The following is a 27,613-nucleotide window of genomic DNA, read 5'->3' as shown; positions in this document are numbered from 1 at the left end:
TATTTTTTCTATTATCAATGATGACAGAAATCAGAACAGTGGTTGCATATGGGAGGGTGGGATAGAGACATTGGAACTATTTGAGAGGATAGAAATGTTCTGCATTTTGATTGGCATATATGGTTACATGGATATATACACTTGTCAAAATTCTAACAATTGCTTAAGAGTTGGATATGAATTGTTCCCAAATATGTTTATTCTTTATTCATGTGGTTTCGCACATCCCATTTGATCAAACTTCAACCTGGTAAGTCAGTCCTTCTCTTTAAATACATAAATAATATAACAATCCACACTATTATTGATACAGCATCCTATAAGTGAAGGGAGGATATAAAAAATCAAATATCATAAAATTTCTCTCAAGAGATAATATAGCCAGAATTTTTTTTATTTTTCAGTTATCAATTAGATGAATGAGATCTTTTCATAAGACTTTTGATTGTATGTTTTATTTTAATATATGCAATAAAATTCCATTGACAGAGGAACCTGGCAGGCTAGAGTCCATGGGGCTGCAGATTGGACATGACTTGGTGACTAACCCATGGTCACACACAGCAATAATAACAATGATCACATATTATACAGTAAAAGGCATCTCCAAAGCAGTAAGTCGCTTCAGTCATGTCCGACTTTTTGCAGCCCTATGGGTTGTAGCCCACTAGGCTCCTCTGTCCATGGGTTTCTCTAGGCAAGAATACTGAAGTGCGTTGCCATGCCCTCTTCCAGGGGATCTTCCTGACCCAGGGATCAAATCTGCATCTCTTAAATCTTCTGAATAGGCAAGCGGGGTCTTTACCACTACTGCCACCTGGAAATCCCTTTTAATGTATAGTCGTTTGTTTTTATTTATGTATTTAGAGTTCCATTTATATGAATTGGCTTCTCATATTTTCTGCCCATTTTACCATTGGGTTTCCAGATTATTTTATTTATTTATAGTAGGACTTTATTTAGGGCTTCCCAGGTGGTGTTAGTGGTAAAGAACCCACATGCCAATGCAGGATACATAAGACAGGTGGGTTCACTCTGAGTCGGGAAGATCTGGAGAAGGGCATGACAACGCACTCTAGTATTCTTGTCTAGAGAACCTCATGAAGCTTGGCAGGCTATGGTCCACAGGGTTGCAAAGAGTTGGACACGACTGAAGCAACTTAGCGTACACACATGCAGGGTTTAATCTTTCGACAGGTAAATTTTTAATTAGTTATAAATTTTAAATATTTTCCCTTTGTCTGCATCTTCTTTGTTTTGCAGAAATATCTTTTCCTTTAGGAGTATACTTTATGTATCATATTTATAAAAGAGGTATATAGTCTTTTGGTATCAATTACTTCTACTTATTTTCTGACTTGCAACTTCTTTGTTTATCTGTTAGTTATTTAGAAGAGTTTTTTAAACTAATTATTATTGTAATTACTTTCTAATTTCCAAAGGGATGGGAACAGGTGAGAACAGGAAGGAACATGTAAGAAGAGAGGGTGATGGGGGGCGTAGAAGTTAACTTTTTTACTTTTAACCGATTTCTAATTTACTACACTGTTCAAAGTTTTAGTTGTAGGATATTGCTTCTATAAAGTTGAGGAGACTTGATTGTGACCTAGTATGTAGGTAATTTTTTGTAAATACTCCATGCATTATTGAAAAGATTGGGTAGGAAATCCTGCACTTAGAGCACAGTCTCAATCAGAGAAGATTCCTTTTATCTTTCTATGCTGATGACTGGACTTCTCTCTAGTTCACCATTTTACTAAGGTTAAATTTTAATGGAGAATTTTGAGGCTATCACATTATTGCCACCAAGAGTCATCAACAGAACTGAAAGATTTCATAAGGATAACAAGAAATAAACATGATAATATTAAAATTACTGACTACATACAAGCACACAGCCTTAAGAATAAAAATAGAAGTATTTTTGCTTTTACCAAGTCAATAAAAATTGTAAGAGCTTCAAAAAATCCTAAGTACAAAAATGTATTTCTTTATAGATAAATAAGTCTGCGCTTATTTTTGTTCTTTAAAACCTCTGTGCATTCCCTTGTTACTCATATTCTGTGCATCATATGTATGAGGAAAAAGTTATTTTGTTAATATCGCACACAACTGCTTTTTTTTCTTCATCTTAATTCATAAGAATGTATCAAAGGGGATTCATTGCTTACCAATTTGCTTTCTGTACTGATCAACAGGAAGTTTTATAGTGGAGGCATCTTTTCTGCCCATCTTTGATCTCCAAGATGCCTGCTGCAAAAGAAAAAAAATAATTATGATGAAGTCCTAAAAAAATCAAAAGGACTGTCTAAAAGCTACAGGAATAATTCATTTCATAAAATTTGCTTTTAAAGCAATGGGTAAAAATTCATTTGACTCATTCCCATTCAGTTCAGTTCAGTTGCTCAGTTGTGTCTGAATCTTTGCGACCCCATGGACTGCAGCACACCAGGCTTCCCTGTCCTTCACCATCTCCTGGAACTTGTTCAAACTCATGTCCATTGAGCCCGTGATGTCATCCAACCATCTCATCCTCTGTCGCCCCCTTCTCCTCCTGCCTTCAATCTTTCCCATCAGCATCAGGGTCTTTTCCAATAAGTCAGCTCTTCTCATCAGATGGCCAAAGTACAGGAACTTCAGCTTCAGCATCAGTCCTTCCAGTGAATATTCAGGATTGATTTCCTTTAGGATTGACTGGTTTTATCTCCCTGCAGTCCAGGGGATTCTCAGGAGTCTTGTCCAATACCACAGTTTGAAAGCATCAATTCTTCAGCGCTCAGCCTTCTTTATTTTTTTTTTTTTTCTCAGTAAATTTTTATTATATTTTCCATATCTCACTTCACAGAAATTCTATTTTGGCCAAATTTCTTGGTACTACATTTATTTTTTTTTATTTTTTTTTTTTTTTTTTTTTTTATTTATTTATTTTTTTTTATTCTTCCAATTTTATTTTATTTTTAAACTTTACATAATTGTATTAGTTTTGCCAAATATCAAAATGAATCCACCACAGGTATACATGTGTTCCCCATCCCGAACCCTCCTCCCTCCTCCCTCCCCATACCATCCCTCTGGGCCGTCCCAGTGCACCAGCCCCAAGCATCCAGCATCATGCATCGAACCTGGACTGGCAACTCGTTTCCTACATGATATTTTACATGTTTCATTGCCATTCTCCCACATCTTCCCACCCTCTCCCTCTCCCACAGAGTCCATAAGACTGTTCTATACATCAGTGTCTCTTTTGCTGTCTCGTACACCGGGTTATTGTTACCATCTTTCTAAATTCCATATATATGCGTTAGTATACTGTATTTATGTTTTTCCTTCTGGCTTACTTCACTCTGTATAATAGGCTCCAGTTTCATCCACCTCATTAGAACTGATTCAAATGTATTCTTTTTAATGGCTGAGTAATACTCCATTGTGTATATGTACCACTGCTTTCTGATCCATTCATCTGCTGATGGACATCTAGGTTGCTTCCACGTCTTGGCTATTATAAACAGTGCTGCGATGAACATTGGGGTACACGTGTCTCTTTCCCTTCTGGTTTCCTCAGTGTGTATGCCCAGCAGTGGGGTTGCTGGATCATAAGGCAGTTCTATTTCCAGTTTTTTAAGGAATCTCCACACTGTTCTCCATAGTGGCTGTACTAGTTTGCATTCCCACCAACAGTGTAAGAGGGTTCCCTTTTCTCCACACCCTCTCCAGCATTTATGGCTTGTAGACTTTTGGATGGCAGCCATTCTGACTGGTGTGAAATGGTACCTCATAGTGGTTTTGATTTGCATTTCTCTGATAATGAGTGATGTTGAGCATCTTTTCATGTGTTTGTTAGCCATCTGTATGTCAGCCTTCTTTATGGTCCAATCTCACTCACATCCATACATGACTACTGGAAAAACCATAGCTTTGACTAGACGGACAAATCAGCAAAGTGATGTCTCTGTTTTTTAATATACTGTCTAGGCTTGTCATAGCTTGCTTCCAAGGAGCAAGCATCTTTTAATTTCATGGCTGCAGTCACCATCTGCAGTGACTTTGGAGCCCAAGAAAATAAAGTCTGTAACTGTTCCCAAAATTATTTCCATTGAGTGAATGAAAGTCGCTCAGTTGTGTCCAACTCTTTGCAACCCCATGGACTGTAGTCTACTAGGCTCCTCTGTCCATGGAATTTGCCAGGGCAGAACACTGGAGTGGGTAACCATTCCCTTCTCCAGGGGATCTTCCCAGCCCAGGGATCAAATACAGGTCTCCCATATTGCAGGCAGATTCTTCACCATCTGAGCCAACAGGGAAGTATGTTATTCCCATTAGATTTTGGAAAAAAATATAAAATTACTTCAAATAAATTATCAAAAAATATAAAAATTACAAAATTATTTCAAATACAATTGCTGGTAATTAAATTTCCCAAATGTTTTTCTTGGCAACATTCATTTTATCAAATACTATCAAGGCTCAATTAAACCACCCTGTTATAGAGCTGAATATGGTATTTAAGTTGAGAGTTTCAGTCATTTTGATGAGCTACTCTGTTTTCCTGGGTCTCCCATGTATGCGTGCTATAAACTTTTGTTTGAGTGTCGCCTGTCAGTCTGTCTTATATTAATTCTTAGACCAGCAAGAAGAGCCTGTAAGGGTAGAAGAAAATTTTTTCCTCTTGCATACTACATTATATGCACTGTTTGATTTAATCCATAACATATCTTTCAAATCCTATTCTTGTTATTGAATTTAAATATTGTAGCACAGAATGTGGGAGAAGGCAATGGCACCCCACTCCAGTACTCTTGCCTGGAAAAGCCCATGGACGGAGGAGCCTGGTAGGCTGCAGTCCATGGGGTCGCTAAGAGTCAGACACGACTGAGCGACTTCACTTTCACTTTTCACTGTCATGCATTGGAGGAGGAAATGGCAACCCACTCCAGCGTTCTTGCCTGGAGAATCCCAGGGATGGCGGGGCCTGGTGGGCTGCCGTCTATGGGGTCGCACAGAGTGGAACACGACTGAAGCGACTTAGCAGTAGCAGCACAGAATGCAACCTACCAACCAAAATCCATATTCTCCGTTTCTTCCTGGCACTATATTTCCTAGCTTCAAGTCAAACATTTCACTGAATTATTGCCAGTAGAATATGAACGGAAGTGATGTGTGCCACTCCAGACCTGCACACTAAAAAAATCTCCCTGTGTTCTTTTTCCCCTTCCAGTTGGCTAGAAGGGAAACAATCCCCCGACAAACCCTAGGATATATTTGTAAGGACACAGAATCCTGATCTGCTTGGGATGGAGGAGGGTATTATCTCACTTACGTACTACTACTGTCGACTGAAAAAATGCATAATCTACAAATTGAGAGTAAAGACAGCGTACCTAATAACTCTAAGAGACTGCTCCAAAAAGGCAAATCGGGGATCCAGGATAAAGAGAAGTTTTTTTTGTGACAAAAGACCAAGTTGGAACATAACATGATTATTGTTAATAAAAGAGAACCAGACGTGTCAAGTTTAAGAAATTTAGCACTTGTCTAGGTAGGGGAAGATGCAGGAGCCCGGGTTCACTGAAATCACTCCTTTGTTACGCACTTCAGCCATCTGGGGCCAGCACCCTGTGCTTTCTCATCCCCAGCTTCCTCAGGTACACCATCAGGGGTGGCTGCTGTGGCTGCCTGCGAGGTGGGCTTGGCCAGCCCATTTGCCTCCATCCTGAGTTCCCTCAGGGCTCACCATCCTGCGGCTGTAATGTAATGACTTGATGGCTGCAATATCCTTTGTTCACTGACAGGGCAGGCAACGTTTTAGTTCTCACCCTCATTGTACTCTACTGAAAAAGAAATGAAATTCTACTGTGACCAAATCATGTACATTGGTGGGGTCTATTATAGACGTTAGCGTTCCCCAGAGTGGGGCCTGGAAGGTGTCCCTCACTGCTTCCAGGAAGGAGCTGCAGGATAAAGATGAAGTCAGGCAAGAACTAGCCAGTTAACAAGCAAAACCACGAGGGATTAGAGGGCCCAGTAATTTGGGAACAAGTGTGGAAAAGGCGACTTCTAAATACCAAATAGCAGAAAAAAAAAAAAATTAATGAGATCTTGAAGAAAAAAGTGCTCATTAAGACCTCTCAGTTTTAAAATGGAGGAGGGGATCAAGAGCAGATCAAGAATGTTCCTTTCTCACCTGAAGCTATTGTTCCAGATCACCTGGAGGCAGCCACTATAGAGAGACATAGGAGGTCTGATGTTTATAGAGAAAGCGGACTTGAGAACCATGTCTAGGAAAGAAATTGAGGTGTGATTACTGGCAGGTGGAACTAAAAGGAAATGGTAAAAATGTTACTAAACTCTGAGGGAATTGTATTTACAGGGAAACCAGAAACTTTGTTTAAAAACATCTGTGAATGAAAACCAATCAATCCTTGGCCCTCTAAACTTAAACCAACAGAGCGTTGCCATAAGAAGACAAACTGGATATGTAACGCACTTCATAGGTGACCCGGAAGAGGAGTCATCCAGAAGGCAGAGAAGGGAATTTCTCCAAAAAGACCATAATTAGAGGCTAAGCAAGAAACTCCTACTGTCACTATAATGGGCCTTCTCAGTGGTCTCCTGTACAACATGGATCCATGATCCCACTGTGTTTCCCATCTTGCCTCTAAATGGGAACAATTATCGGAGATATGAAGCAGTTGTCCTTTGCTTCACTATTATTTATTAGAAGCCAGGTGAGGCTGGGAATAGTAGGTAAATTTCATTATCTGTAAACCTCAAGGAACCACTGACTGTGTACTGGCTTGAGAACCATGACTTTGGAGATGGAGAACTTTAGGATTTCCCTACTGGGCAGGCAGGAAAAAGGATGCACATGGCTAACTCATGATCAGAAATATGGAATTTAGGGAAAGCTATTTACTAAATTGCATGTTCTCCTTTTTTTCTTTCCTGGTCACACTCAATTACATATTTCAGCTTCCTGTGGGCATGTGACTGAGTTTCAGTTAATGGAATATAAATAAATTAATCTCCTGGAGAAGGGAATGGCTACTCATGCCAGTATTCTTGCCCAGAAAATTCCATGGACAGAAGAGTCTGGCAGGCTACAGTCCATGAGGTTGCAGAGTTGGACATGACTGAGTGACTAACACATGGTCACACAGAGCAATAATAACAATGATCACATGTTATACAGTAAAAGATATCTCCAAAGTAATAATTTCTACCTATATGTAATAAAATTATAAATTCACCTAAAATCACTTTTATATTCATAATAATCTTCAGATTTAATATCACAGTAATTGCTGCTGCTGCTGCTGCTGCTGCTAAGTCACTTCAATTGTGTCCGACTCTGAGGAATGTACAAAGTTAAACAAAAAGTCAAATAAATTGTCTTCATATCTCATAAACCATGTAGTTATTACATCTAAGATAATACATCCTTAAATTTCAGAATTGAAACCAAGACATCACCTAATCCTATATTCTCACTTGTTATAATTCAGAACATTAAAAATAATTCTAATAATACAAAACCCATAAATGTCAATAATTTTATTATAATTTATTCATATAGCAATTCCATTTGCAAGTGTTTTGCATTTGTTAATTGTAGATAGGACTCAAGTTATTTTGATCTTGATTGCGTAAGACTAGACAAGATATCAATACATTTTAGGAAGGAAGTTAGTTTAAATGAATAGAGGCACCATATATTATTCCCTCTTTAATTTATTCTTTTTGTTGTTGTTGTTCACCCTCATGGAATAGCTTAAATGTTTAAAAAGCAAGTTATTAAGGCTACTTACCAACACAGTCACTCACTATGTTTCCCTCAGTTCTTTCCTGGTCATTTAAACAAACATCTAAACAAACAGAACACTGTGGGCTTCCCTAGTAGCTCATACGGTAAAGCATCCGCATGCAATGCAGGAGACCCAGGTTCAATCCCTGAGTTGGGAAGATGCCCTGGAGAAGGAAATGGCAACCCACTCCAGTATTCTTACCTGGAGAATTCCATGGATAGAGGAGCCTGGTGGGCTACAGTCCATGGGGGTCACAAAGAGTCAAATAAAGATAACACTTTAGAGGCCAGTATTTTATTCTTTTATTATCTGGAGTAAATTTTTAAAATGTCAGGAACTCACAGAGACTATCTTCTCACCAAAGTAAATTGAACTTTATTTACTCTAAAATATACTTTAAATATAAAAAACTATAGCAAAAATTAAAAAGCTAAATAACCTAAAGTTTTATCAATATAAGGGCCTATACTCTATGAATGATACATTTTAGGTATATAATAACCTGTGAATATGAAAACTTTAAGAGAATTCCAACCTAGGAGAGACATTAAAGAGGAACTAGTTTTTCTATTTAGGTGATTGGTAATTCCTATGTAAAATTTCAAAAATTTAAACTTTATTCTTGTCTTTGAAATTATCTTCTATTTTTTAAGCAAGGATACATTTTAACAAATGTTGAAACAAACAAAAAAAGCCTAGAGGACACACATATGTCCTATGATAAAAATCAGATTTTTATCAATATTAGTTGCAAAAATGCAAGAAGATGGGAAATATTTTACTTTCCTAATAACCATATTGAGCTATTTTAAAAGACCTATAGAGAAACCCATCCATGTCTATGGTACAAACTGTCAATGCCTCACACATCTAGAACCTCTAAATTGCTCTGACTTTCTTTGTTCTTCAAAGCCTTGCAGTAATCATCATTCATTTCTATTGCTTTGATGGTTAGATAGCAAACTCCCAAGAAATCCAGGGAGACATTAGCACATACAGCCACAATTTCTAATAAGACAGCTATTTGCATATCAGATCAGCCACAATTTAAAATGTGTTGTGATAGATGCGGAAAGGGAATAACAGATTTATATTAGCATGTACAATACCAAGATTGTTTTCACAATTTAATTCCTTAGAGATTACATCTCATCACCTTCTTTCATAAAGAAGGCTACATTCCCTGAGGAATTAACTTGCTCTGAGATCCAGCTAAACTAAAATATGGATTAATAAGATAATATTTATTATTTATGAATTTTGCTGTAGGAATGATTTCAGATTAAATCATCAGAGAAGTTTTTAACATTCTTGAAACTTGATAACACATTTTTAAGGAAGAAAAAATTGCTAATTTTATTTAATGCCTAAATTGCATATTAAAACAATTCATAATTAACTTTACTTGATTAAAACTGTATGTTCTTTAAGACTTTTAAAATTAAAGAGAATACTTAGTTTTTAATATCTTTTCTTAACCTAAATTTTGCACTGCAATTTGCTACCTGTATTTTTAAGCATAACATGTGACCTTTAAAACAAAGATAGCGTTATACTCAGTCACATTCCAATGAACTTATTTTATTGCCCATTTATACCTCTCTTATGAAATCTAGAAAGTACATGTAAAGAAATAAGAAACATGAAGCTTTCACATATGTCTCTGCTTCCAGAAAAAGAATTCAATCCAGACCGTGATATTTAAATACAGATTAAAACATAGGTTATTAAAAATATTCAATCCATGACCACAAAAAAATAACCAGCTCAGTTATTAAGGCTGTAAGATAGAACTTACAAAAAAAAAAAAAAACCCCTCTTACTTAAGTATGAAGTTATAAAGAGGCCAAAAATGTTTGGCTATGACTTGATCAGAATTGAGAACCACTTATGAAAATACCATATTATGCTGGATGCTGGAATGAAGAAAGACAAACATCTCCGATCTAACATTCCAGGGTAATATTCTAAAAACTCAAAACTGATCAGGTAATTAACATGCTTAAGTCATCCAAGTGATGGCCCTTTTCCCTATATTAAGCAAAACTCCTTACTATAAAGAGCTATTAATGATTCAGGTTTATCATTTGCTCCCCACTCATGTTACTGTGCACTATCAAATTAGGCTTCTAGGCCCATGATTTGACAAGGTCATTTACTTTTTACTTTAAATGTCAGTTCTGTATCTCCAAATTCATGGAAACTATATTTTAATATTTCAAACAAGGGTACATGATTCAGATCTCCAGAGATAATTCTCCACACTTAAGGAAATGAAGTTCAGTTCAGTTCAGTCACTTAGAGGTGTCTGACTCTGTGAACCCATGGACTGCAGCACGCCAGGCCTCCCTGTCCATCACGAACTCCTGGAGTTTACTTAAACTCATGTCCATTGAGTTGGTGATGCCATCCAATCATCACATCCTCTGCCTTCAATTTTTCCCAGGATCAGGGTCTTTTCCAATGATTCAGTTCTTATATCAGGTGGCCAAAGTATTTGAGTTTCAGCTTCAGCATCAGTCCTTCCAATGAATATTCAGGATTGATATCCTTTAGGATGGACTGGTTGGATCTCCCTGCAGTCCAAGGGACCCTCAAGAGTCTTCTCCAACACCACAGTTCAAAAGCATCAATTCTTCGGTGCTCAGCTTTCTGTATAGTCCAACTCTCACATCCATACATGACTACTGGAAAAACCATAGCCTTGACTAGACAGATCTTTGCTGGCAAAGTAATGTCTCTACTTTTTAATATGCCATCTAGGTTGGTCATAACTTTTCTTCCAAGGAGCAAGCATCTTTTAATTTCATGGCTGCAGTCACCATCTGCAGTGATTTTGGAGCCCAAGAAAATAAAGTCTAACACTGTTTCCACTGTTTCCCCATCTATTTGCCATGAAGTGCTGGGACCAGATGCCATGATCCTAGTTTTCTGAATGTTGAGCTTTAAGCCAACTTTTTCACTCTGCTCTTTCACTTTCATCAAGAGTCTCTTTAGTTCTTCACTTTCTGCCATAAGGATGGTGTCATCTGCATATATGAGATTATTGATATTTCTCCCAGCAATCTTGATTCCAGCTTGTGCTTCATCCAGCCCAGCGTTTCTCATGATGCACTCTGCATATAAGTTAAATAAGCAGGGTGACAATATACAGCCTTGACATACTCTTTTTTTCCTATTTGGAACCAGTCAGTTGTTCCATGTCCAGTTCTAACTGTTGCTTCCTGACATGCATACAGATTTCTCAAAAGGCAGGTCAGGTGGTCTGGTATTCCCATCTCCTTCAGAATTTTCCAGTTTATTGTGATCCACACAGTCAAAGGCTTTGGCATAGTCAATAAAGCAGAAATAGCTGTTTTTCTGGAACTCTCTTGCTTTTTTGATGAGCCAGTGAATGTTGGCGATTTGATCTCTGGTTCCTCTGCCTTTTATAATTCCAACTTGAACATCTGGAAGTTCACGGTTCATGTACTGTTGAAGCCTGGCTTAGAGAATTTTGAGCATTACTATACTAGTGTGTGAGATGAGTGCAATTGTGCAGTAGTTTGATCATTCTTTGGCATTGCCTTCCTTTGGGATTGGAATGAAAACTGACCTTTTCCAGTCCTGTGGCCACTGCTGAGTTTTCCAAATTTGCTGACATATTGAGTGCAGCACTTTCACAGCATCATCTTTTACAATTTAAAATAGCTCAACTTGAATTCCATCACCTCCACTAGCTTTGTTTGTAGTGATGCTTCCTAAGGCCCACTTGGCTTCACATTTCAGGATGTCTGGCTGTAGGTGAGTGATCACACCATCGTTATTATCTGGGTCGTGAAGATATTTTTTGTATAGTTCTTCTGTGTATTCTTGCCACTTCTTAACATCTTCTGCTTCTGTCAGATCCATACCATTTCTGTCCTTTATTGAGCCCATCTCTGCATAACATGTTCCCTTGGTATCTCTAATTTTCTCTAAGAGACCTCTAGTCTTTCCCATCCTATTGTTTTCCTCTATTTCTTTGCATTGATCACTGAGGAAGGCTTTCTTATCTCTCCTTGCTATTCTTTGGAACTCTGAATTTAAATGGGTATATCTTTCCTTTTCTCCTTTGCTTTTCACTTCTCTTCTTTTCATAGCTATTTGTTAGGCCTCCTCAGACAGCCATTTTGCTTTTTTGCATTTCTTTTTCTTGGGGATGGTCTTGATCCCTGTCTCCTGTACAATGTCACGAACCTCCATCCATAGTTCATCAGGCATTCTGTCTATCAGATCTAGTCCCTTAAATCTATTTCTCACCTCCACTGTATAATTATAAGGGATTTTATTTAAGTCATACCTGAATGGTCTAGTGGTTTTCCCTACTTTCTTCAATTTACGTCTGAATTTGGCAATAAGGAGTTCATGATCTGAGCCACAGTCAGATCTCAGTCTTGTTTTTGCTGACTCTATAGAGCTTCTCCATCTTTGGCTGCAAAGAATATAATCAGGCTGATTTCGGTGTTGGCCATCTGGTGATGTCCATGTGCAGAGGCTTCTCTTTGTTGTTGGAACAGGGTGTTTGCTATGACCAATGCCTTCTCTTAGCAAAACCCTATTAGCCTTTGCCCTGCTTCATTCTGTACTCCAAGGTCAAATTTGCCTGTTACTCCAGGTGTTTCTTGACTTCCTACTTTTGCATTCTAGTCCCCTATCATGAAAAAGACATCTTTTTTGCGTGTTAGTTCTAGAAGATCTTGTAGGTCTTCATAGAATCGTTCACCTTCAGGTTCTTCACCATTAATGGTCAGGGTATAGAGTTGGATTACCATGATATTGAATGGTGTTCCTTGGAAATGAACAGAGATCATTTTGTCATTTTTGAGATTCCATTCTAGTACTGCATTTCAGACTCTTTTGTTGACTATGATGGCTACTCCATTTCTTCTAAGGGATTCTTGCCCATAGTAGTAGATATAATGGTCATGTGAGTTAAAGTCACCCATTCCAGTCCATTTTAGTTTGCTGATTCTTAAAATGTCGACATTCACTCCTTCCATCTCATGTTTGACCACTTTTAATTTGCCTTGATTCACAGACCTAACATTCCAGTTATGCAATAATGCTCTTTACAGCATTGGACTTTATTTCCATCACCAGTCCCATCCACAACTGGGTGTTGTTTTTGCTTTGGCTTCATCTCTTCATTCTTTCTGGAGTTATTTCTTCACTGATCTCCAGTAGCATATTGGGCACCTACCGACCTGGGGAGTTCATCTTTTAATGTCCTATCTTTTTGCCTTTCCATACTGTTCATTGGGTTCTCAAAGCAAGATTACTGAAGTGGTTTGCCATTCCCTTCTCCAGCGGACCACGTTTTGTCAGAACTCTCCACCATGACCCATCTGTCTTGAGTGGACCTACACAGCATGGCTCATAGTTTCACTGAGTTAGACAAGGCTGTGGTCCATGTGATCAGATTGGTTAATTTTCCATGATTGTGGTTTTCAGTGTGTCTGCCCTCTGATGGAGAAAGATAAGAAGCTTATGGAAGCTTCCTGATGGGAGAGACTAACCGAAGGGGAAACTGGGTCTTGTTCTAATGGGCAAGGCCATGCTAAGGAAATGAAAATTAGTTAATTAAAAGACTATCAGAACTATGGTTTTCCAATAATCTTGTACAGATGTGAGAGTTGGACCACAAAGTAGGCTGCATGCCGAAGAATTGATGCTTTCAAATTTTGATGCTGGAGAAGACTCTTGAGAGTCCCCTGGACAACAAGGAGATCAAACCAGTCAATCTTAAAGAAAATCAACCTGGTATATTCACTGGAAGGACTGATGCTAAAGCTGAAGCTCCAATACTTTGTCCACCTGATTCAAAAAGCTGACTCATTGGAAAAAAATCCTGATACTGGGGAAGACTGAAGGCAAAGGGAGAAGGGGACAACAGAGGATAAGATGGTTAGACAGTATCAGTGACTCAATGGACTTGAAATTCAGCAAAATCTGGGAAATAGTAGAGGACTAAGGAGCCTGGCATCTTGTAATCAATGGGGGTCACAAATAGTAAGACATGACTTAATGACTGAACAACAGAAAAGACTATCAAAGTGTGACGTAGCATTCAAGTAGACAGTTTACACTTTGACATAAGTGTAATAGTGAGACAGGTCTGTTATAGAACACATTCCTACTGTATAAAGCTGGAGAGCTTAACAGTGGTCTTCCTAATTTTTCAGGGATCAAACTGACCATTTTTGTCTTTATTTGACAAATTACTTTCCTTTGTAGGTGCAGAAAGAGCATATAAGAACTTGAATGTGTGAAAAGGTGAGTTCTAAAATGGTGATCACTTGGCAACATTGACATAAAAATTAACAAGAAAAGTAACTATAGGACAGTACTCTGTATGACTCCAAAAAGTTACATTATAAGAAAGAAATCTTAGTGGTTGGGACTATCCTTCCACCACACTTAGAACTAAAGTGATTACAGCTGGGACAACTGTATATTCTTACAGGAAAAAAAAAACCCAGGACCCTATCTTATCACACACAAAACTCACAAAAGATATAAATAATAAAACAACAAAGCTGCTAGGGAAAAAATGAAGATTATTTTCATGACCTTGGGGTAGGCAAATAACACTTTAGAGAGAGAACACAGATAGTATGTAGCATCAAAGGAAAAAAAAAAAAAAGCATCTACTGGACTTAATCAAGTAAGAAAATAAATAGGTGACCTATATATAGGAAGCAAATATTCATAATACCTGTATATGACAAACCGAACTTGTATCTAGATTGTATAAAGAATTCTCAATAATGTAAAACATACAAACCTACCAAAAAATGGATAAAAGACACTTCACCAAAGAAGATATTCATATAACAAATAAGCACACAAAAAATTTCTCAACACCAGTAGTAATCAGCAAAATGTAAATTAAAATTAGAATTGTATCACTACACACCCACTAGAATAATTCACATAAAGATTTGCTCTACAGAATGTTGGGAGGATGTGGAGCAACTAAAACTCACATGTGTATAAGTTGTAAAATCATACAAATATGTTGGAAAATTGTTAAGCAATTTCTCATAACGTTAACTATTAATAATTCTTCTCTTATGCATTTATCTAAAAGAAATATATACATATGCTCACACAAAAAAAAAGCTTCATGAAAGGATATTCATAGTATTTTTATTCATAATAGCCAAAAAAATGGAAACAGCCCCAATGTTGATAAATATAAAAACTGGAAAACTGTGGTTTATTCACATAAAGAGATACTACCCAGAAAAAAACTACTGATAATATGCAACAATGGAAATTAATCTCAAAAACAGTACTGTAAGCAAAAGAAGCAATGACTCTTTTGGACCTAAGTTGAATAGGCATTTACCATTTCATTATAAGTGGCCTTATAGCATGATTTAACCAATGTAATCCCTGCTCCTTCCCTGACACATACACTTAAGTATACTTTCCGTGGGATAAGAAATATGTACAAGGTGAGAAAGCACAGATCAAAAGTCTAGACAAATCTATTACAAAATAAGTAAAAGGAAGGAGAGAGATAGGATAATGAGTAGAGAGGAACTAAGGTGGAGGGAGATTTTCTTTATGCCTTGTTTTGTTACATGTGAGGGCATGTTTGTTTTCCTTTAGGTTTTCTTTTTGTTTTAATTTTTTATACTTATTTACACACTTATTTTTGGCTATCCTGGGTCGTCTTTGCTGCACACAGGCTTTCTTTAGTTGTGAGTGGACGCTACTCTCCAGTTGTGATGCATGGGCCTCTCATTGCAGTGGCTTCACTTATTGCAAAGCACAGCCTCTAGGGTACATGGGTTTCAGTAGTTGCAGCATGTCACCTCAGTAATCATGGTGCGTAGGCTTAGTCTCCCAACAGCATCTGGAATCTTCCCAGACTGAGGATCAGACCCATGCTTCTTGCATTGGTAGGTGGATTCTTTACCACTAAACTCCCACGGAAGTCTGAGATGTTTGTTTTCGAGAACACATGGAAATTTGAGTTGGTCTAAACATTAATTGGAAGGACCTAGTACAAAGTATGGAGAAGGCAATAGCAGCCCACTCCAGTACTCTTGCCTGGAAAATCCCATGGATGGAGGAGCCTGGCGGGCTGCAGTCCATGGGGTCGCTAAGAGTCGGATACGACTGAGCCACTTCACTTTCACTTTTCACTTTCATGCATTGGAGAAGGAAATGGCAACCCACTCCAGTGTTCTTGCCTGGAGAATCCCAGGGACGGGGGAGCCTGGTGGGCTGCCATCTATGGGGTCGCACAGAGTCGGACACAACTGAAGTGACTTAGCAGCAGCAGCAGCAGCAGCAGCAGCAGTAGTACAAAGTAAGGAGGTGAAGATACAGGGGGAAAAAACTAGAGAATCATGGAGGTTTCCAAGTAGATAGGAAGGGACAGAATTCAATGTACACTGAAGTACTAACCATAGCAGATACTTACTTACTTCACTTCAGCAGGAAAGAGGAAAAACAATGAGTAAAATTATACGTAAATTTCGAGGTTTGGTACATAAAAGTAGAGGGAGCTCTAAGTGGTAGTTCTCATTTCATATGAATTAGGAGGCAAGGTTATCTCCTAAAAGTTAAATGGGAGGTAAGAAGTTTGGAGATTTAAGAGTGCAAAGGCTGAAATTTCTGTTGTGGAGAAATGGAAAGAGGTGTCTAGGGAAAATAGGATAAATCAGTAACATTATGAGACCACATTAATTCAGTAACCATGAATCCATGGTAGCAGCAAACTACATGATTGCAAATAATGTATTTCTGAGTGCTCAGCTGTGCATTGCTGGTTTAGGGGAGGGGTAGACAGCTGGATCAAGCAAAGTTTCAATTTTCTCTGACAGGCATAACAGAAGGGCAGTAGAGCAAAAAAGACTAGGATACTATATAAAGTAGGGGAAATAATGTACCATGGAGTTTAAAGATAGAAAAAGAAGTGAAGATTGGTTCAGAGTAGCAGAGTAGAAGGATGTGCACTCTCCTCCTGCGAGAACATCAAAATCACAATTAACTACTGAACAACCGTTGACAGGCAGATATTGGAACCCACAAAATGATACCCTATGTCCAAAGACAAAGGAGAAACTGCAGTGAGATGAGAGGAGGGGCACAATCATGATAAAATTAAATCCCATACCCACCGAGTACATCCTAGAACTAGAGAACAGATCACAGAAGTTCTTCTACTGTTGTGAAGATTCTGAGCTCCATATCAGGCTTCTCAGCAAGGGGTCCTACAAAGGGACTAGGAAACCCCAGGGAATCTGACTTTGAAGGCCAGTGGGATTTGACTGAAGGTCTTCCATAGGACTGGAGGAAATAGAAACTCTACTCTTACAGGGCACACACAAAATCTTGTGCAAACCAAGACCCAAGGCAAAGGATTGGTTATCCCACAGAAGATTGAAGACCTATATGCTAGTGTTAGAGGGTCTCCTTCAGAGGCATGGGATAGCAGTGGCTCACCACAGGGACAAGGGCACCAGAAACAGAAGTCCTAGGAAGTACCTGTTGGCAGGAGCCCTCCTGGAAGTCACCCTACCACAGAGCCTGCAGACTCCAGGGCTGGGTAGCCTCTGGTCAAACAACTAACAGGAATGGAGTATGGTCACACCTATCAGCAGACAAGCAGATAAAAGTTTTACTGAGCATGGCCCTGCCCACCAGAACAAAACCCAGTTCTATCCACTGCCAGTCCCTCCCATCAGGAAGCTTGCACAAGCCTCTTAGCCTTATCTACCAGAAGGCAAACAGCAGAAGAACTACAATCCTGCAGCCTTCCAAGCTAAAACCAAAATCACAGAGAGTTAAAAAATGAAAATACAGAGGATTATGTCCCAAATGAAGGAACAAGATAAAATCCCAGAAAAACAACTAAATGAAGCAAAGGTAGTCAATGTTCCAGGAAAAGAATTCAGAATAATGAAAGTGAAGATGATCCACCATCTCAGAAAATGAATGGGAGCAAAGACAGAAAAGATACAAGAAACGTTTAACAAAGATCTAGAAAAACTAAAGAACAAACAGAGATGAACAATACAATAACTGAAATAAAAAATACACTAGAAGGAATCAATAGCAGAATAACTGAGGCAGAAGAATGGATCAGTGACCCAGAAGAGAGAATGGTAGAAATTGCTGCCTCAGAACAGAATAAAGAAAAAAGAATGAAAAGACATGAAGACAGTCTAAGAGATTGCTGGAACAATATTAAATGCACCAACACTCACATTACAGGGGTCTCAGAAGGAGAAGACAAAGATAAAATATTAAAAACAATAGTGGACAAATGACAAATAACATAGGGAATTCACACCAGGTTAACAACTGATTCCGCAGCAGAAACTCTGCAAGCCAGAAGGGAATGGCGTGATATATTTAAAGTGATGAAAGCGAAGAACTTACAACCAAGAACACTCTAACCAGTGAGGCTCTCATTCAGAATTGGCAGAGAAATCAAAAGGTTTACAGATAAGAAAAAGTTAGGAGATTTCAGCACCACCCAACTGACATTACAACAAACTCTGAAGGAACTTTTCTAAGCAGGAAATATGAAGGAAGAAAAACACCTACAAAAGCAAATCCAAAACAAGAAAATGGTAACAGAAACATACATACTGAAAATTACCTTAAATGTAAATAGATTAAATGCATCATTTAATGCAACCAAAAGACATACACTAGATAAGTGGATACAAAAACAAGATGTGCCTACAAGTATGCTGTCCACAAGAGATGGATCTCAAACCTAGGGACACATAGAGACTGAAAGTTAGGAGATAGAAGAAGGTATTCTACACAAACAGGTATCAAAAGAAAGCCGGAGTAGAAATATTCATATCAAACAAAATAGACTTTTCAAGAAGAAGATATAATACTGTAAATATATTTGCCCCCAATATAGGAGCATCTCAATATGTAAGGCAAATACTGACAACCACAAATGGAGAAATTGACAGTAACATAATAATAGTGAGTGTCTTTAACAATGGACAGATCATCCAGACAGAAAATTAAAAAGGAAACAAAGAACAAAGGCCTTAAATGACACATTGGACCAGAGGAAGTTAACTGATATTTACAGAGCATTCCATCCAAAAGCAGTAGACTACTTCTCATATGCACACAGAATATTCTCCAGGATTGATCACATACTAGGCCACAAGGTGAGCCTTGGTAAACTTACGAAAATTAAAACCACATCAAGTGTCTTTTCTGGTCACAATTATGAGATTAGAAATAAACTACAAGAAAAACACTATAAAAATATCTACTAAATAGTCAATGAATCACTAAAGATATCAAAGAGGAAATAAAAATACACTGTGAGAAAAATTAAAATGAAAGCACAATGATTCAAAACTTATGGCATGGAGCAAAAGCAGATCTAAGAAGTTTATAGCAATACAATATTCAAGAAACAAGAAACGTCTCAAATAAACAACCTAACCTTATACCTAAAAAAAAACTAGAGAAAGAACAAAATCAAAGTTAGTAGAAGGACAGAAAGTATAAAGATTAGAGCAAAAATAAATAAACTAGAGACAAAGAAAAAAACAAAGATCAATGAAAGTAAAAGTTTGTTTTTTGAAAAGATAAACAAAATTGATAAACTTTTAGCCAGATTCATCAAGAGAAAAGGGGAGAAAATTCAAATCAATAACATAAGAAATGAAAAAGGAGAAGTTACAACTGACACCACAGAAATACACAGGATTATAAGAGATCACTACAAACAACTTAATGCCAATAAAGTAGACAACCTGGGAGAAGTGAAAAAATTCTTAGAAAGATACTGTCCCCCAATACTGAATCAGGAATACAAAATATAAACAGATTAATCACAAGCACAGAAATTGAAACTATGATTTTAAAAATCCCAACAAACAAAAGTCCAGGACTTGATGGCTTCACAAGAGACTTCTAACAAACATTTAGGGAACAACTAACATCTATTCTCAAACCATTCCAAAACACTACAGAGAAAAGAAAACTCCAAAGCTCATTCTCTAAGGCCGCCATCCCCCTGATACCAAAACCAGACAAAGATATCACACAAAAACAAAGTTACATACCAATATTACTGATGAACATAGATGCAAAAACCCCCAACAAAATACGAGCAATCTGAATCCAACAATACATTAAAAGGATCATACATCATGATCAAGTGTGATTTATCCCAGGAGTGCCATCATTTTTCAATATTTACAAAATGATTATGACAAACTACATCAACAAACTGAAGAATAAAAACCATATAATCATCTCAATAGGTGTAAAAAAAGCTTTTAACAAAATTCAGAAACCATTTATGATAAAAATCCTCCAGAAAGTGGGCATAGAGGGAACACACCTCAACATTATAAAGCCCATACAAAAAACCTACAGCTAACATCATACTCAGTGGTGAAAAGCTGAAATTGTTTCCTCTAAGAACAGAAACAAGACAAGGATGTTCACTCTTGCCACTTATATTTAACACAGTTTTGGAAATCCTACCTACAGCAATCAGAGAATAAAAAGAAATAAAGGAAATAAAAACTGGAAAAGAAGTTAAACTGTCAGTGTTTGCAAGTGACATGATACTGTACGTAGAAGATACTAAATGTGTTACCACAAACCTATAGAGCTCATCAATGAATTTGGTAAAGGTGTAGTTTACAAAATTAATACACAGAAATCTGTTGCATTTATATACACTAACAACAAAAGATCAGAAAGAAAATTTCAAGAAATAACTCCATTTATTATTATATCAAAATAATGAAATACCTAGGAAAAGACTTACCTAGGAGACAAAAGACTTGTACTCTGAAAAACTGTAAGACGCTAATGAAAGAAATCAAAGAAGAAACAAACAAATGGAAAGACATACCATGTTCATGGACTGAAAGAATTGTCAAAATAGCTATACTGACAATTGTCAGTATTGTCAAAACAGCTATACTGCCCAAGGCAAACTACAGATTCAATGCAATCCCTATCAAATTACCAATGGCATTATTCACAGAACTAGAAGAAAGAAAAAAAAAAATCTTAAAATTTACATGGAGACACAAAAGATCCCTAATAGACAAAGCAATCCTGAGAAAGAAAAGCAGAGCTGGAGGAATAAGCTCCCTGACTTCAGACTATACTACAAAACCATAGTCATCAAAACAGCATGGTATTGGCACAAAAATACAAATATAGATCAATGGAACAGGAAAGAAAGCCTAAAAATAAACCCACACAATTAATATAAAGCAAAGAAGGCAAGATAACACAATGTTGAAATGATAGTCTGTTCAATAGCTGGTACTGGGAAAACAGCCATATGAAAAAAATATATAATTTGATCATTCTTTAACACCATACATAAAAATAAGCTTGAAGTGGATTAAAGACCTAAATATGAGACCAGACACTATGAAACTCCTAGAGGAGAACAGGTAGAACATTCTGACATAAATTTCAGCAATATCTTTTTTGATCCATCCCCCAGAATAATGGAAATTAAAACAAAAATAAACAAATTGGACCAACTTAAACTCAAAGTTTTTCACAGAAAAAGAAACAATAAACTACGTGAAAAGACAACCCACAGATTGGGATAAAATAATTGTAAATGATGTGACTGAGAAGGGATTAATCTCCAAAATCTACAAACAGCTCATGAGGCTTAACTATCATCATAACTATCAACCCAATCAAAAAATGGGCAAAAGACATAAATAGACATTTCTCCAAAGAATATACAAAGATGGCCAAGAGGCACATGAAAGATGTTCAGCACTGGTAATTATTCAGTTCAGTTCAGTTCAGTTGCTCAGTCGTGTCCAATTCTTTGTGACCCCATGAATTGCAGCATGCCTGGCCTCCCTGTCCATCACCAACTCCCGGAGTTCTCTCAAACTCATGCCCATCCAGTCGGTGATGCCATCCAGCCATCTCATCCTCTGTCGTCCCCTTCTCCTCCTGCCCCCAATCCCTCCCAGCATCAGAGTCTTTTCCAAGGAGTCAACTCTTCGCATGAGGTGGCCAAAGTACTGGAGTTTCAGCTTTAGCATCATTCCTTCCAAAGAACACCCAGGACTGATCTCCTTTAGGATGGTCTGGTTGGATCTCCTTGCAGTCCAAGGGACTCTCAAGAGTCTTCTCCAACACCACAGTTCAAAAGCATCAATTCTTTGGCGCTCAGCTTTCTTCACAGTCCAACTCTCACATCCATACATGACCACAGGAAAAACCATAGCCTTGACTAGACTATCTTTGTTGGCAAAGTAATGTCTCTGGTTTTGAACATGCTATCTAGGTTGGTCATAACTTTCCATCCAAGGAGTAAGCATCTTTTAATTTCATGGCTGCAATCACTAGAGAACTGCAAATCAAAATTACAGTGAGCTATCACCTCATACCAGTTAAAACAGCTATCTCAAAAAAATCTATTAAATAAATGCTGGAGTGCCGGGAGCCGGCGAGAGGCACTCCACTCATGACAAAGGTCATGAGGAAGGAGGCTCGGCATACGCAAAAGCGGGATCGAGCCTCAGGAGTCCCCCTGGATATTCTCGAGCATCTACCCGAAAAAACCAGTGTCTGCCTACTTTATTGCTTTGTGCTCTCACCTCTGACTTTACTGGGGGCTGTCCCCCACCACCATCTCGCTCTCTCTGACAAAGAGTTAACTTACAGCTCCAATTAATAAAGTTCCTGGGCAATTAGGAGTGTTTAAATACAAACCCCTCAGATAGCTCTCTAACTTGCCTGACAAGTTTACCCAGACTCCTACAGCTATGCATACGATCCTTTACAGTCTCTCAGCCTGGAGAGGCACGGGAAGCTTAAGATATTCAAATAGCTTAGAGCCTCTCAGAGAGTTAGAAACTGTTCAGAATAAAACCAGTAAAAGATTTCATTGATGAGCCAATGCTTGCTGCCAAGTTTCCACATCCCCTGTATTGTATCCTTGAATGTGTATTAATTAATATAGTTGGTATATAGAAAAATAAGTAGTGGCCTTGGTGTTAGCAACTTTAGACCCTTAAGGTAATAAATTCTTTCCTTTGTTGTAAACCCATTACACTTCTGCCCTATAGGTATGCAATTTTATCTAACACCTTCAGAGAATGGTGCCAAACCTTAAAATAATTACTCTTAGAGAAAATAAGTCTTATGGTTGACAAGCCTTTGTCAAGAGTCATAAAATGTTAATAGGCCTTCTGGCCAGAAGATGATGTAAATCACCTCAACCATTTGTATACGATAAATGTGCAGGAAAGAAACCCTGGTTTTTGACAAGGATCAAAGACTGCTGACTTTGCATGATTTCACATCCCCTATTATCCTCTATGTGTAACTTAGGGTATAAAAACCCCTGTTGAAAATAAAGCTACGGGCCTTGCTCACCAAAGCTTGGTCTCCCCATGTCATTCTTTCTTTTCACATTCTGGCTGAAGTTTCCATCTGGAGCGCGGAGGTCCTCTGTGACCATTTATTTGCCTGGGCTTCTAAGACCCACTAGAGAAGGTGTCTAAGGTGGGACACCTTCCGCTATTCGAGAGGGCACCTGCGGCCTCCGTGGTCAGAGCTAACCTGGTGTCACAGGTTATATTGATTTTCTGTGTAAACCAACTCAGCCTCTTTTCTCCAATGAATTTTCCTACTGAGCTATCCTCATTCTATTACTCTTTATATCTCTAATTAATATTTACATAAATCACCGATGCCATCTCTCCTTCGAATACCCTGGATCAGCCGGGGCTGGACCTCGGCACTGGAGAGGGTGTGGAGAGAAGGGAACCCTCCTACACTGTTAGTGGGAATGTAAATCGGTACATCCAATACAGAATTTGGTAGTACTTTAAAAACTAAAAACAGAGGTGCCATATGACCCTGCATTCCCACTGCTGGGCATATATCCAGAGAAAAAACATAGGATACATGCACCCCAATATTTGTCACAGCACTGTTTACAATAGCCAAGACATAGAACAACCTAAACGCCTATTGACAGAGGAATAGATGTAGAAGACGTGGTCCACATATACAGTTAGATATTACTCAGTCATAAAATGAACAAAATAATGCTAGTTTTGGCAGAATGGATGGACCTAGGGATTGTCATACTCAGTTAAGTAAGTCAGAGAAGGAGAAATATCATATGACATCTCTCATATGCAGAATACAAAAAGGAATGAAAATAGACTCAACAGATTTAGAGAATGAACTTATGCTTGCTACGGGAGAAGTAAAGGGGGGAGGGATATTTAGGGAGTTTGTGACTGACATGGAAACACTGCTATAATTAAAAATGAATAACCAATAACTCCTACTGTATAGCACAGGAAACTCTGCTCAATGTTATGTGGCAGCCTAGATGGGAGGGGAGTTTTCAGAGAACAGACATATATGTATATGTATGGCTGAGTCCCTTTGCTGTCCACTTGAAACTACCACAATATTGTTAATTGGCTATACTTAATACAAAATAAAAATTTTTTAATTAAAATAAAATAAACATTATCTAAAAAAAGAAGTGGAGATAGCAGCAATTTAAGAGTTAAGAAGAAAGCAGATTTATTTTCGGACTTAAAAGATTTGGATGAAGCCAAACTACCAATGTCTTATTTCACTCGAGAAGACCTAAAGGTTATCAATAGAACATGTGAGGTGATTTATGTTATCATTGAGATGGAGTAGGTTATGATAGAGGGTGACTAAAATGATAGAAAAACATTATGGCTGATAAGGAAAGGTGAGACCAGAATAATACATACTTCAATACATATGAATAATGAAGGCACCAATGGCACCCCACTCCAGCACTCTTGCCTGGAAAATCCCATGGGTGGAGGAGCCTGGTAGGCTGCAGTCCATGGGGTCGCTAAGAGTCAGACACAACTGAGCGACTTCCCTTTCACTTTTCACTTTCATGCATTGGAGAAGGAAATGGCAACCCGCTCCAGTGTTCTTGCCTGGAGAATCCCAGGGACAGGAGAGCCTGGTGGGCTGCCGTCTATGGGGTCACGCAGAGTCGGACACGAATGAAGTGACTTAGCAGCAGCAGCAGCAGGAGGGTGGTACAACTGGAGTTAGGATGGAAAGAAAAACTAAGATAGGGAGACTCTGTGCTTTGAATGTCCACAGATAACAGCAAAGAAGAGCGGTAAACGGCACTACAGTCTAATGGAATGAAGCACAAAGGAGTCAGGCCTTTTTTTTACTTGTCACTCCCCATGCACGGAAAAGGAAACGATCTAGAAGTGGTAATAAATAAAAAGGTAACAACTGACTCTGAATCCACGGGTATGTGGAGGGTTAAAGAAAGAATAGCCACTGCATTAAAAAGCTTCAGGGAAATGGTGTCTATGACAAGAATAAGGTTTCAATTAACATCAAGAGGTAAAAGTAATAACTGCTTGAGAAAGTATGGGGTTCAAGAGGGGCATAAGAAAATTATAGAGAGACAAGGAAATAGCAAAAGACTGGTCCAAAAAAAAAAAAAAGAGAAAAACAGGCCACAAAATAATATGACGCATATGTGTTAAAGGGAGGACAAATGGTCAAACAGGTCATCTTAAACAGTGAATGACAGCTTCCCTCATAGCTCAGTTGGTAAAGAATCTGCCTGCAATGCAAGAGGCCCAGGTTCAGTTCTTGGGTCGGGAAGATCTTCTGGAGAAGGAAATAGCAACCCACTCCAGTATTCTTGCCTGGAGAATCCCATGGACTGAGGAGCCTGGCAGGCTACAGCCCATGGGCTTGCCAGAGTCGGACACAACTTAGCGACTGAAAACACCAAATGGTGAATCAAGATAGCAGGAATGTAGAGTATATTGAACCAACTCATCTCAAAATTGAACAGAGTACTCAGGCCTCCCAGCAGTCAGCTGAGACGTGGGTAAAAATGGGAGATCCCAGTACCAGTGGGAAGAATCTGCTGCCCAGACCTGAGGATCTCAGTTCCAGGGAAAAGGCTCGGGACTCAAGAGTCTAACTAGGCACACAAATTCACCAGGAGTGACTAGAAGCCCTAGGCCAGTATTTCCCAAAATGTGTTCCATCACCAGCAAAAATATAGATTCCTGGGCCCCAGGAATCCCAAGGGATAAGGTTCAGGAATCTCCAGGGGTTTTTTGTTTGTTTGTTTGTTTAGGCCATTAATGTTTGAAAGACACTAGTTTTCTTTTTAACCAGCTGTTGGGTAATTCTCCTCTGTGGGAGCATTTGAGGAACACTGCTAGAAGTAGATGTGAAGCCTGCACCGGGACCATGAGACCTTTTGGCCTTTTCAGTAGAGGCCGAGTGGGCAGTCTGCCTCGTGGAAGCTTTTCAGGACCAGCTAAAACCTCAGGCTTTTTCTGAATTCAACAGAAAATTATAGAAGGGTATTGTGCAATGTGGTGAGTAAATCAGATACTTTTTAATAATATTAGAAAGACTAGAAGGTTTGAACATAGTTAATAAGCTTTAAAAAAGCCAAATTATATTCAAAGGCAACCCACTAGGGGAGGAATGCAGCAAGTGGGTAGGAAGTGACAGTCTGGTATTCGACTTTTAGACTATGGGAACACCCTGGATGGGGGCATGAGGCAGAGGAAATGGGGAAGCCAACTGTGCTTTAAAAGTAGAGTCATAATTAAAAAACAAAGTCCCAGGTCGCACTCTTCAGAGATACCTGGTCAGTAATGTTGGGGAGGGAGGGGTCAAGGAAGCTGCATTTTAAACAAGCACCAACTCCATGTCAGAGTTTTCAAACTCATTTGGTATGTGGACCATACTTGGCAAAATACTAGGTTAGAGATATGATACCATCATCAACAGAAATACGTAATATAGTGGGAGAAGTAGGTATGGGGTAGGTGGTGAGGGCAGAGTATTATTATAAATTCATATTATAAAATGTTTCAAATGGCTATAAGAAAACAATGTACTTGTTTTTCCTGAAACCTAATAGAATTAGTTAATCCAAACATAATGCACCACAAATTCACTGGTCTTCATAAAAAAAATATCAACAAATATTTTACTTACTTTTATTTTAATGCCTTTCTAATGCACAGATTGTTGTGGCATCTGGACACATGACATACTTGAAAACAACACATTAAATTTATACTGCCCAGAATAGACAAAAAAGCTGCCTTGCATGTATCATCAACAACGCTCATAATTTAGGGGTAGGGAGATTAGTTACATTATTTTTTTTAATTCTGAATTGCATAAATATCAAAGGAATAGGCACTTCAAATCTGGGAGGGATTTATATCTAGACCGTGTTCCTAAGCAGAGAAATGATCATTATGATTTACAAAGTTTCAGTTCAGTTCAGTTCAGTCGCTCAGTTGTGTCCGACTCTTTGCGACCCCATGAATCGCAGCACGCCAGACCTCCCTGTCCATCACCAACTCCTGGAGTTCACTCAGACTCACAGCTATCAAGTCGGTGATGCCATCCAGCCATCTCATCCTCTGTCGTCCCCTTCTCCTCCTGCCCCCAATCCCTCCCAGCATCAGAGTCTTTTCCAATGAGTCAACTCTTTGCATGAGGTGGCCAAAGTACTGGAGTTTCAGCTTTAGCATCATTCCTTCCAAAGAAAACCCAGGACTGCTCTCCTTCAGAATGGACTGGTTGGATCTCCTTGCAGTCCAAGGGACTCTAAAGAGTCTTCTCCAACACCACAGTTCAAAAGCATCAGTTCTTCAGCTCTCAGTCTTCTTCACAGTCCAACTCTCACATCCATACATGACCACTGGGAAAACCATAGCTTTGACTAGACGGACCTTTGTTGGCAAAGTAATGTCTCTGCT

General features: G+C 38.5%; 1 protein-coding gene across 6 annotated transcripts in view; it reads right to left on the bottom strand.

Moving 5' to 3' along the window:
• The window catches only part of TRIQK (triple QxxK/R motif containing), a 117,131-nt gene that overhangs the window by 51,357 nt on the left and 38,161 nt on the right, over positions 1 to 27,613 (bottom strand). For 3 of the 6 annotated variants that reach the window (XM_061439389.1, XM_061439386.1, XM_061439387.1), the window contains one exon: positions 2,172 to 2,253. In XM_061439389.1, the coding sequence (XP_061295373.1) occupies positions 2,172 to 2,232 (61 nt within the window). In that variant the 5' untranslated portion in view covers positions 2,233 to 2,253. Of the gene's footprint in view, positions 1 to 2,171; positions 2,254 to 6,181; positions 6,276 to 27,613 lie in introns of all 6 variants that reach the window. The other 3 variants (XM_061439388.1, XM_061439391.1, XM_061439390.1) reach the window with 2 other exon arrangements.

This window comes from Bos javanicus, chromosome 14, assembly GCF_032452875.1.
Source record: "Bos javanicus breed banteng chromosome 14, ARS-OSU_banteng_1.0, whole genome shotgun sequence".
NCBI lineage: Eukaryota > Metazoa > Chordata > Mammalia > Artiodactyla > Bovidae > Bos > Bos javanicus.
This window is presented reverse-complemented; position numbering and strand designations above follow the sequence as displayed.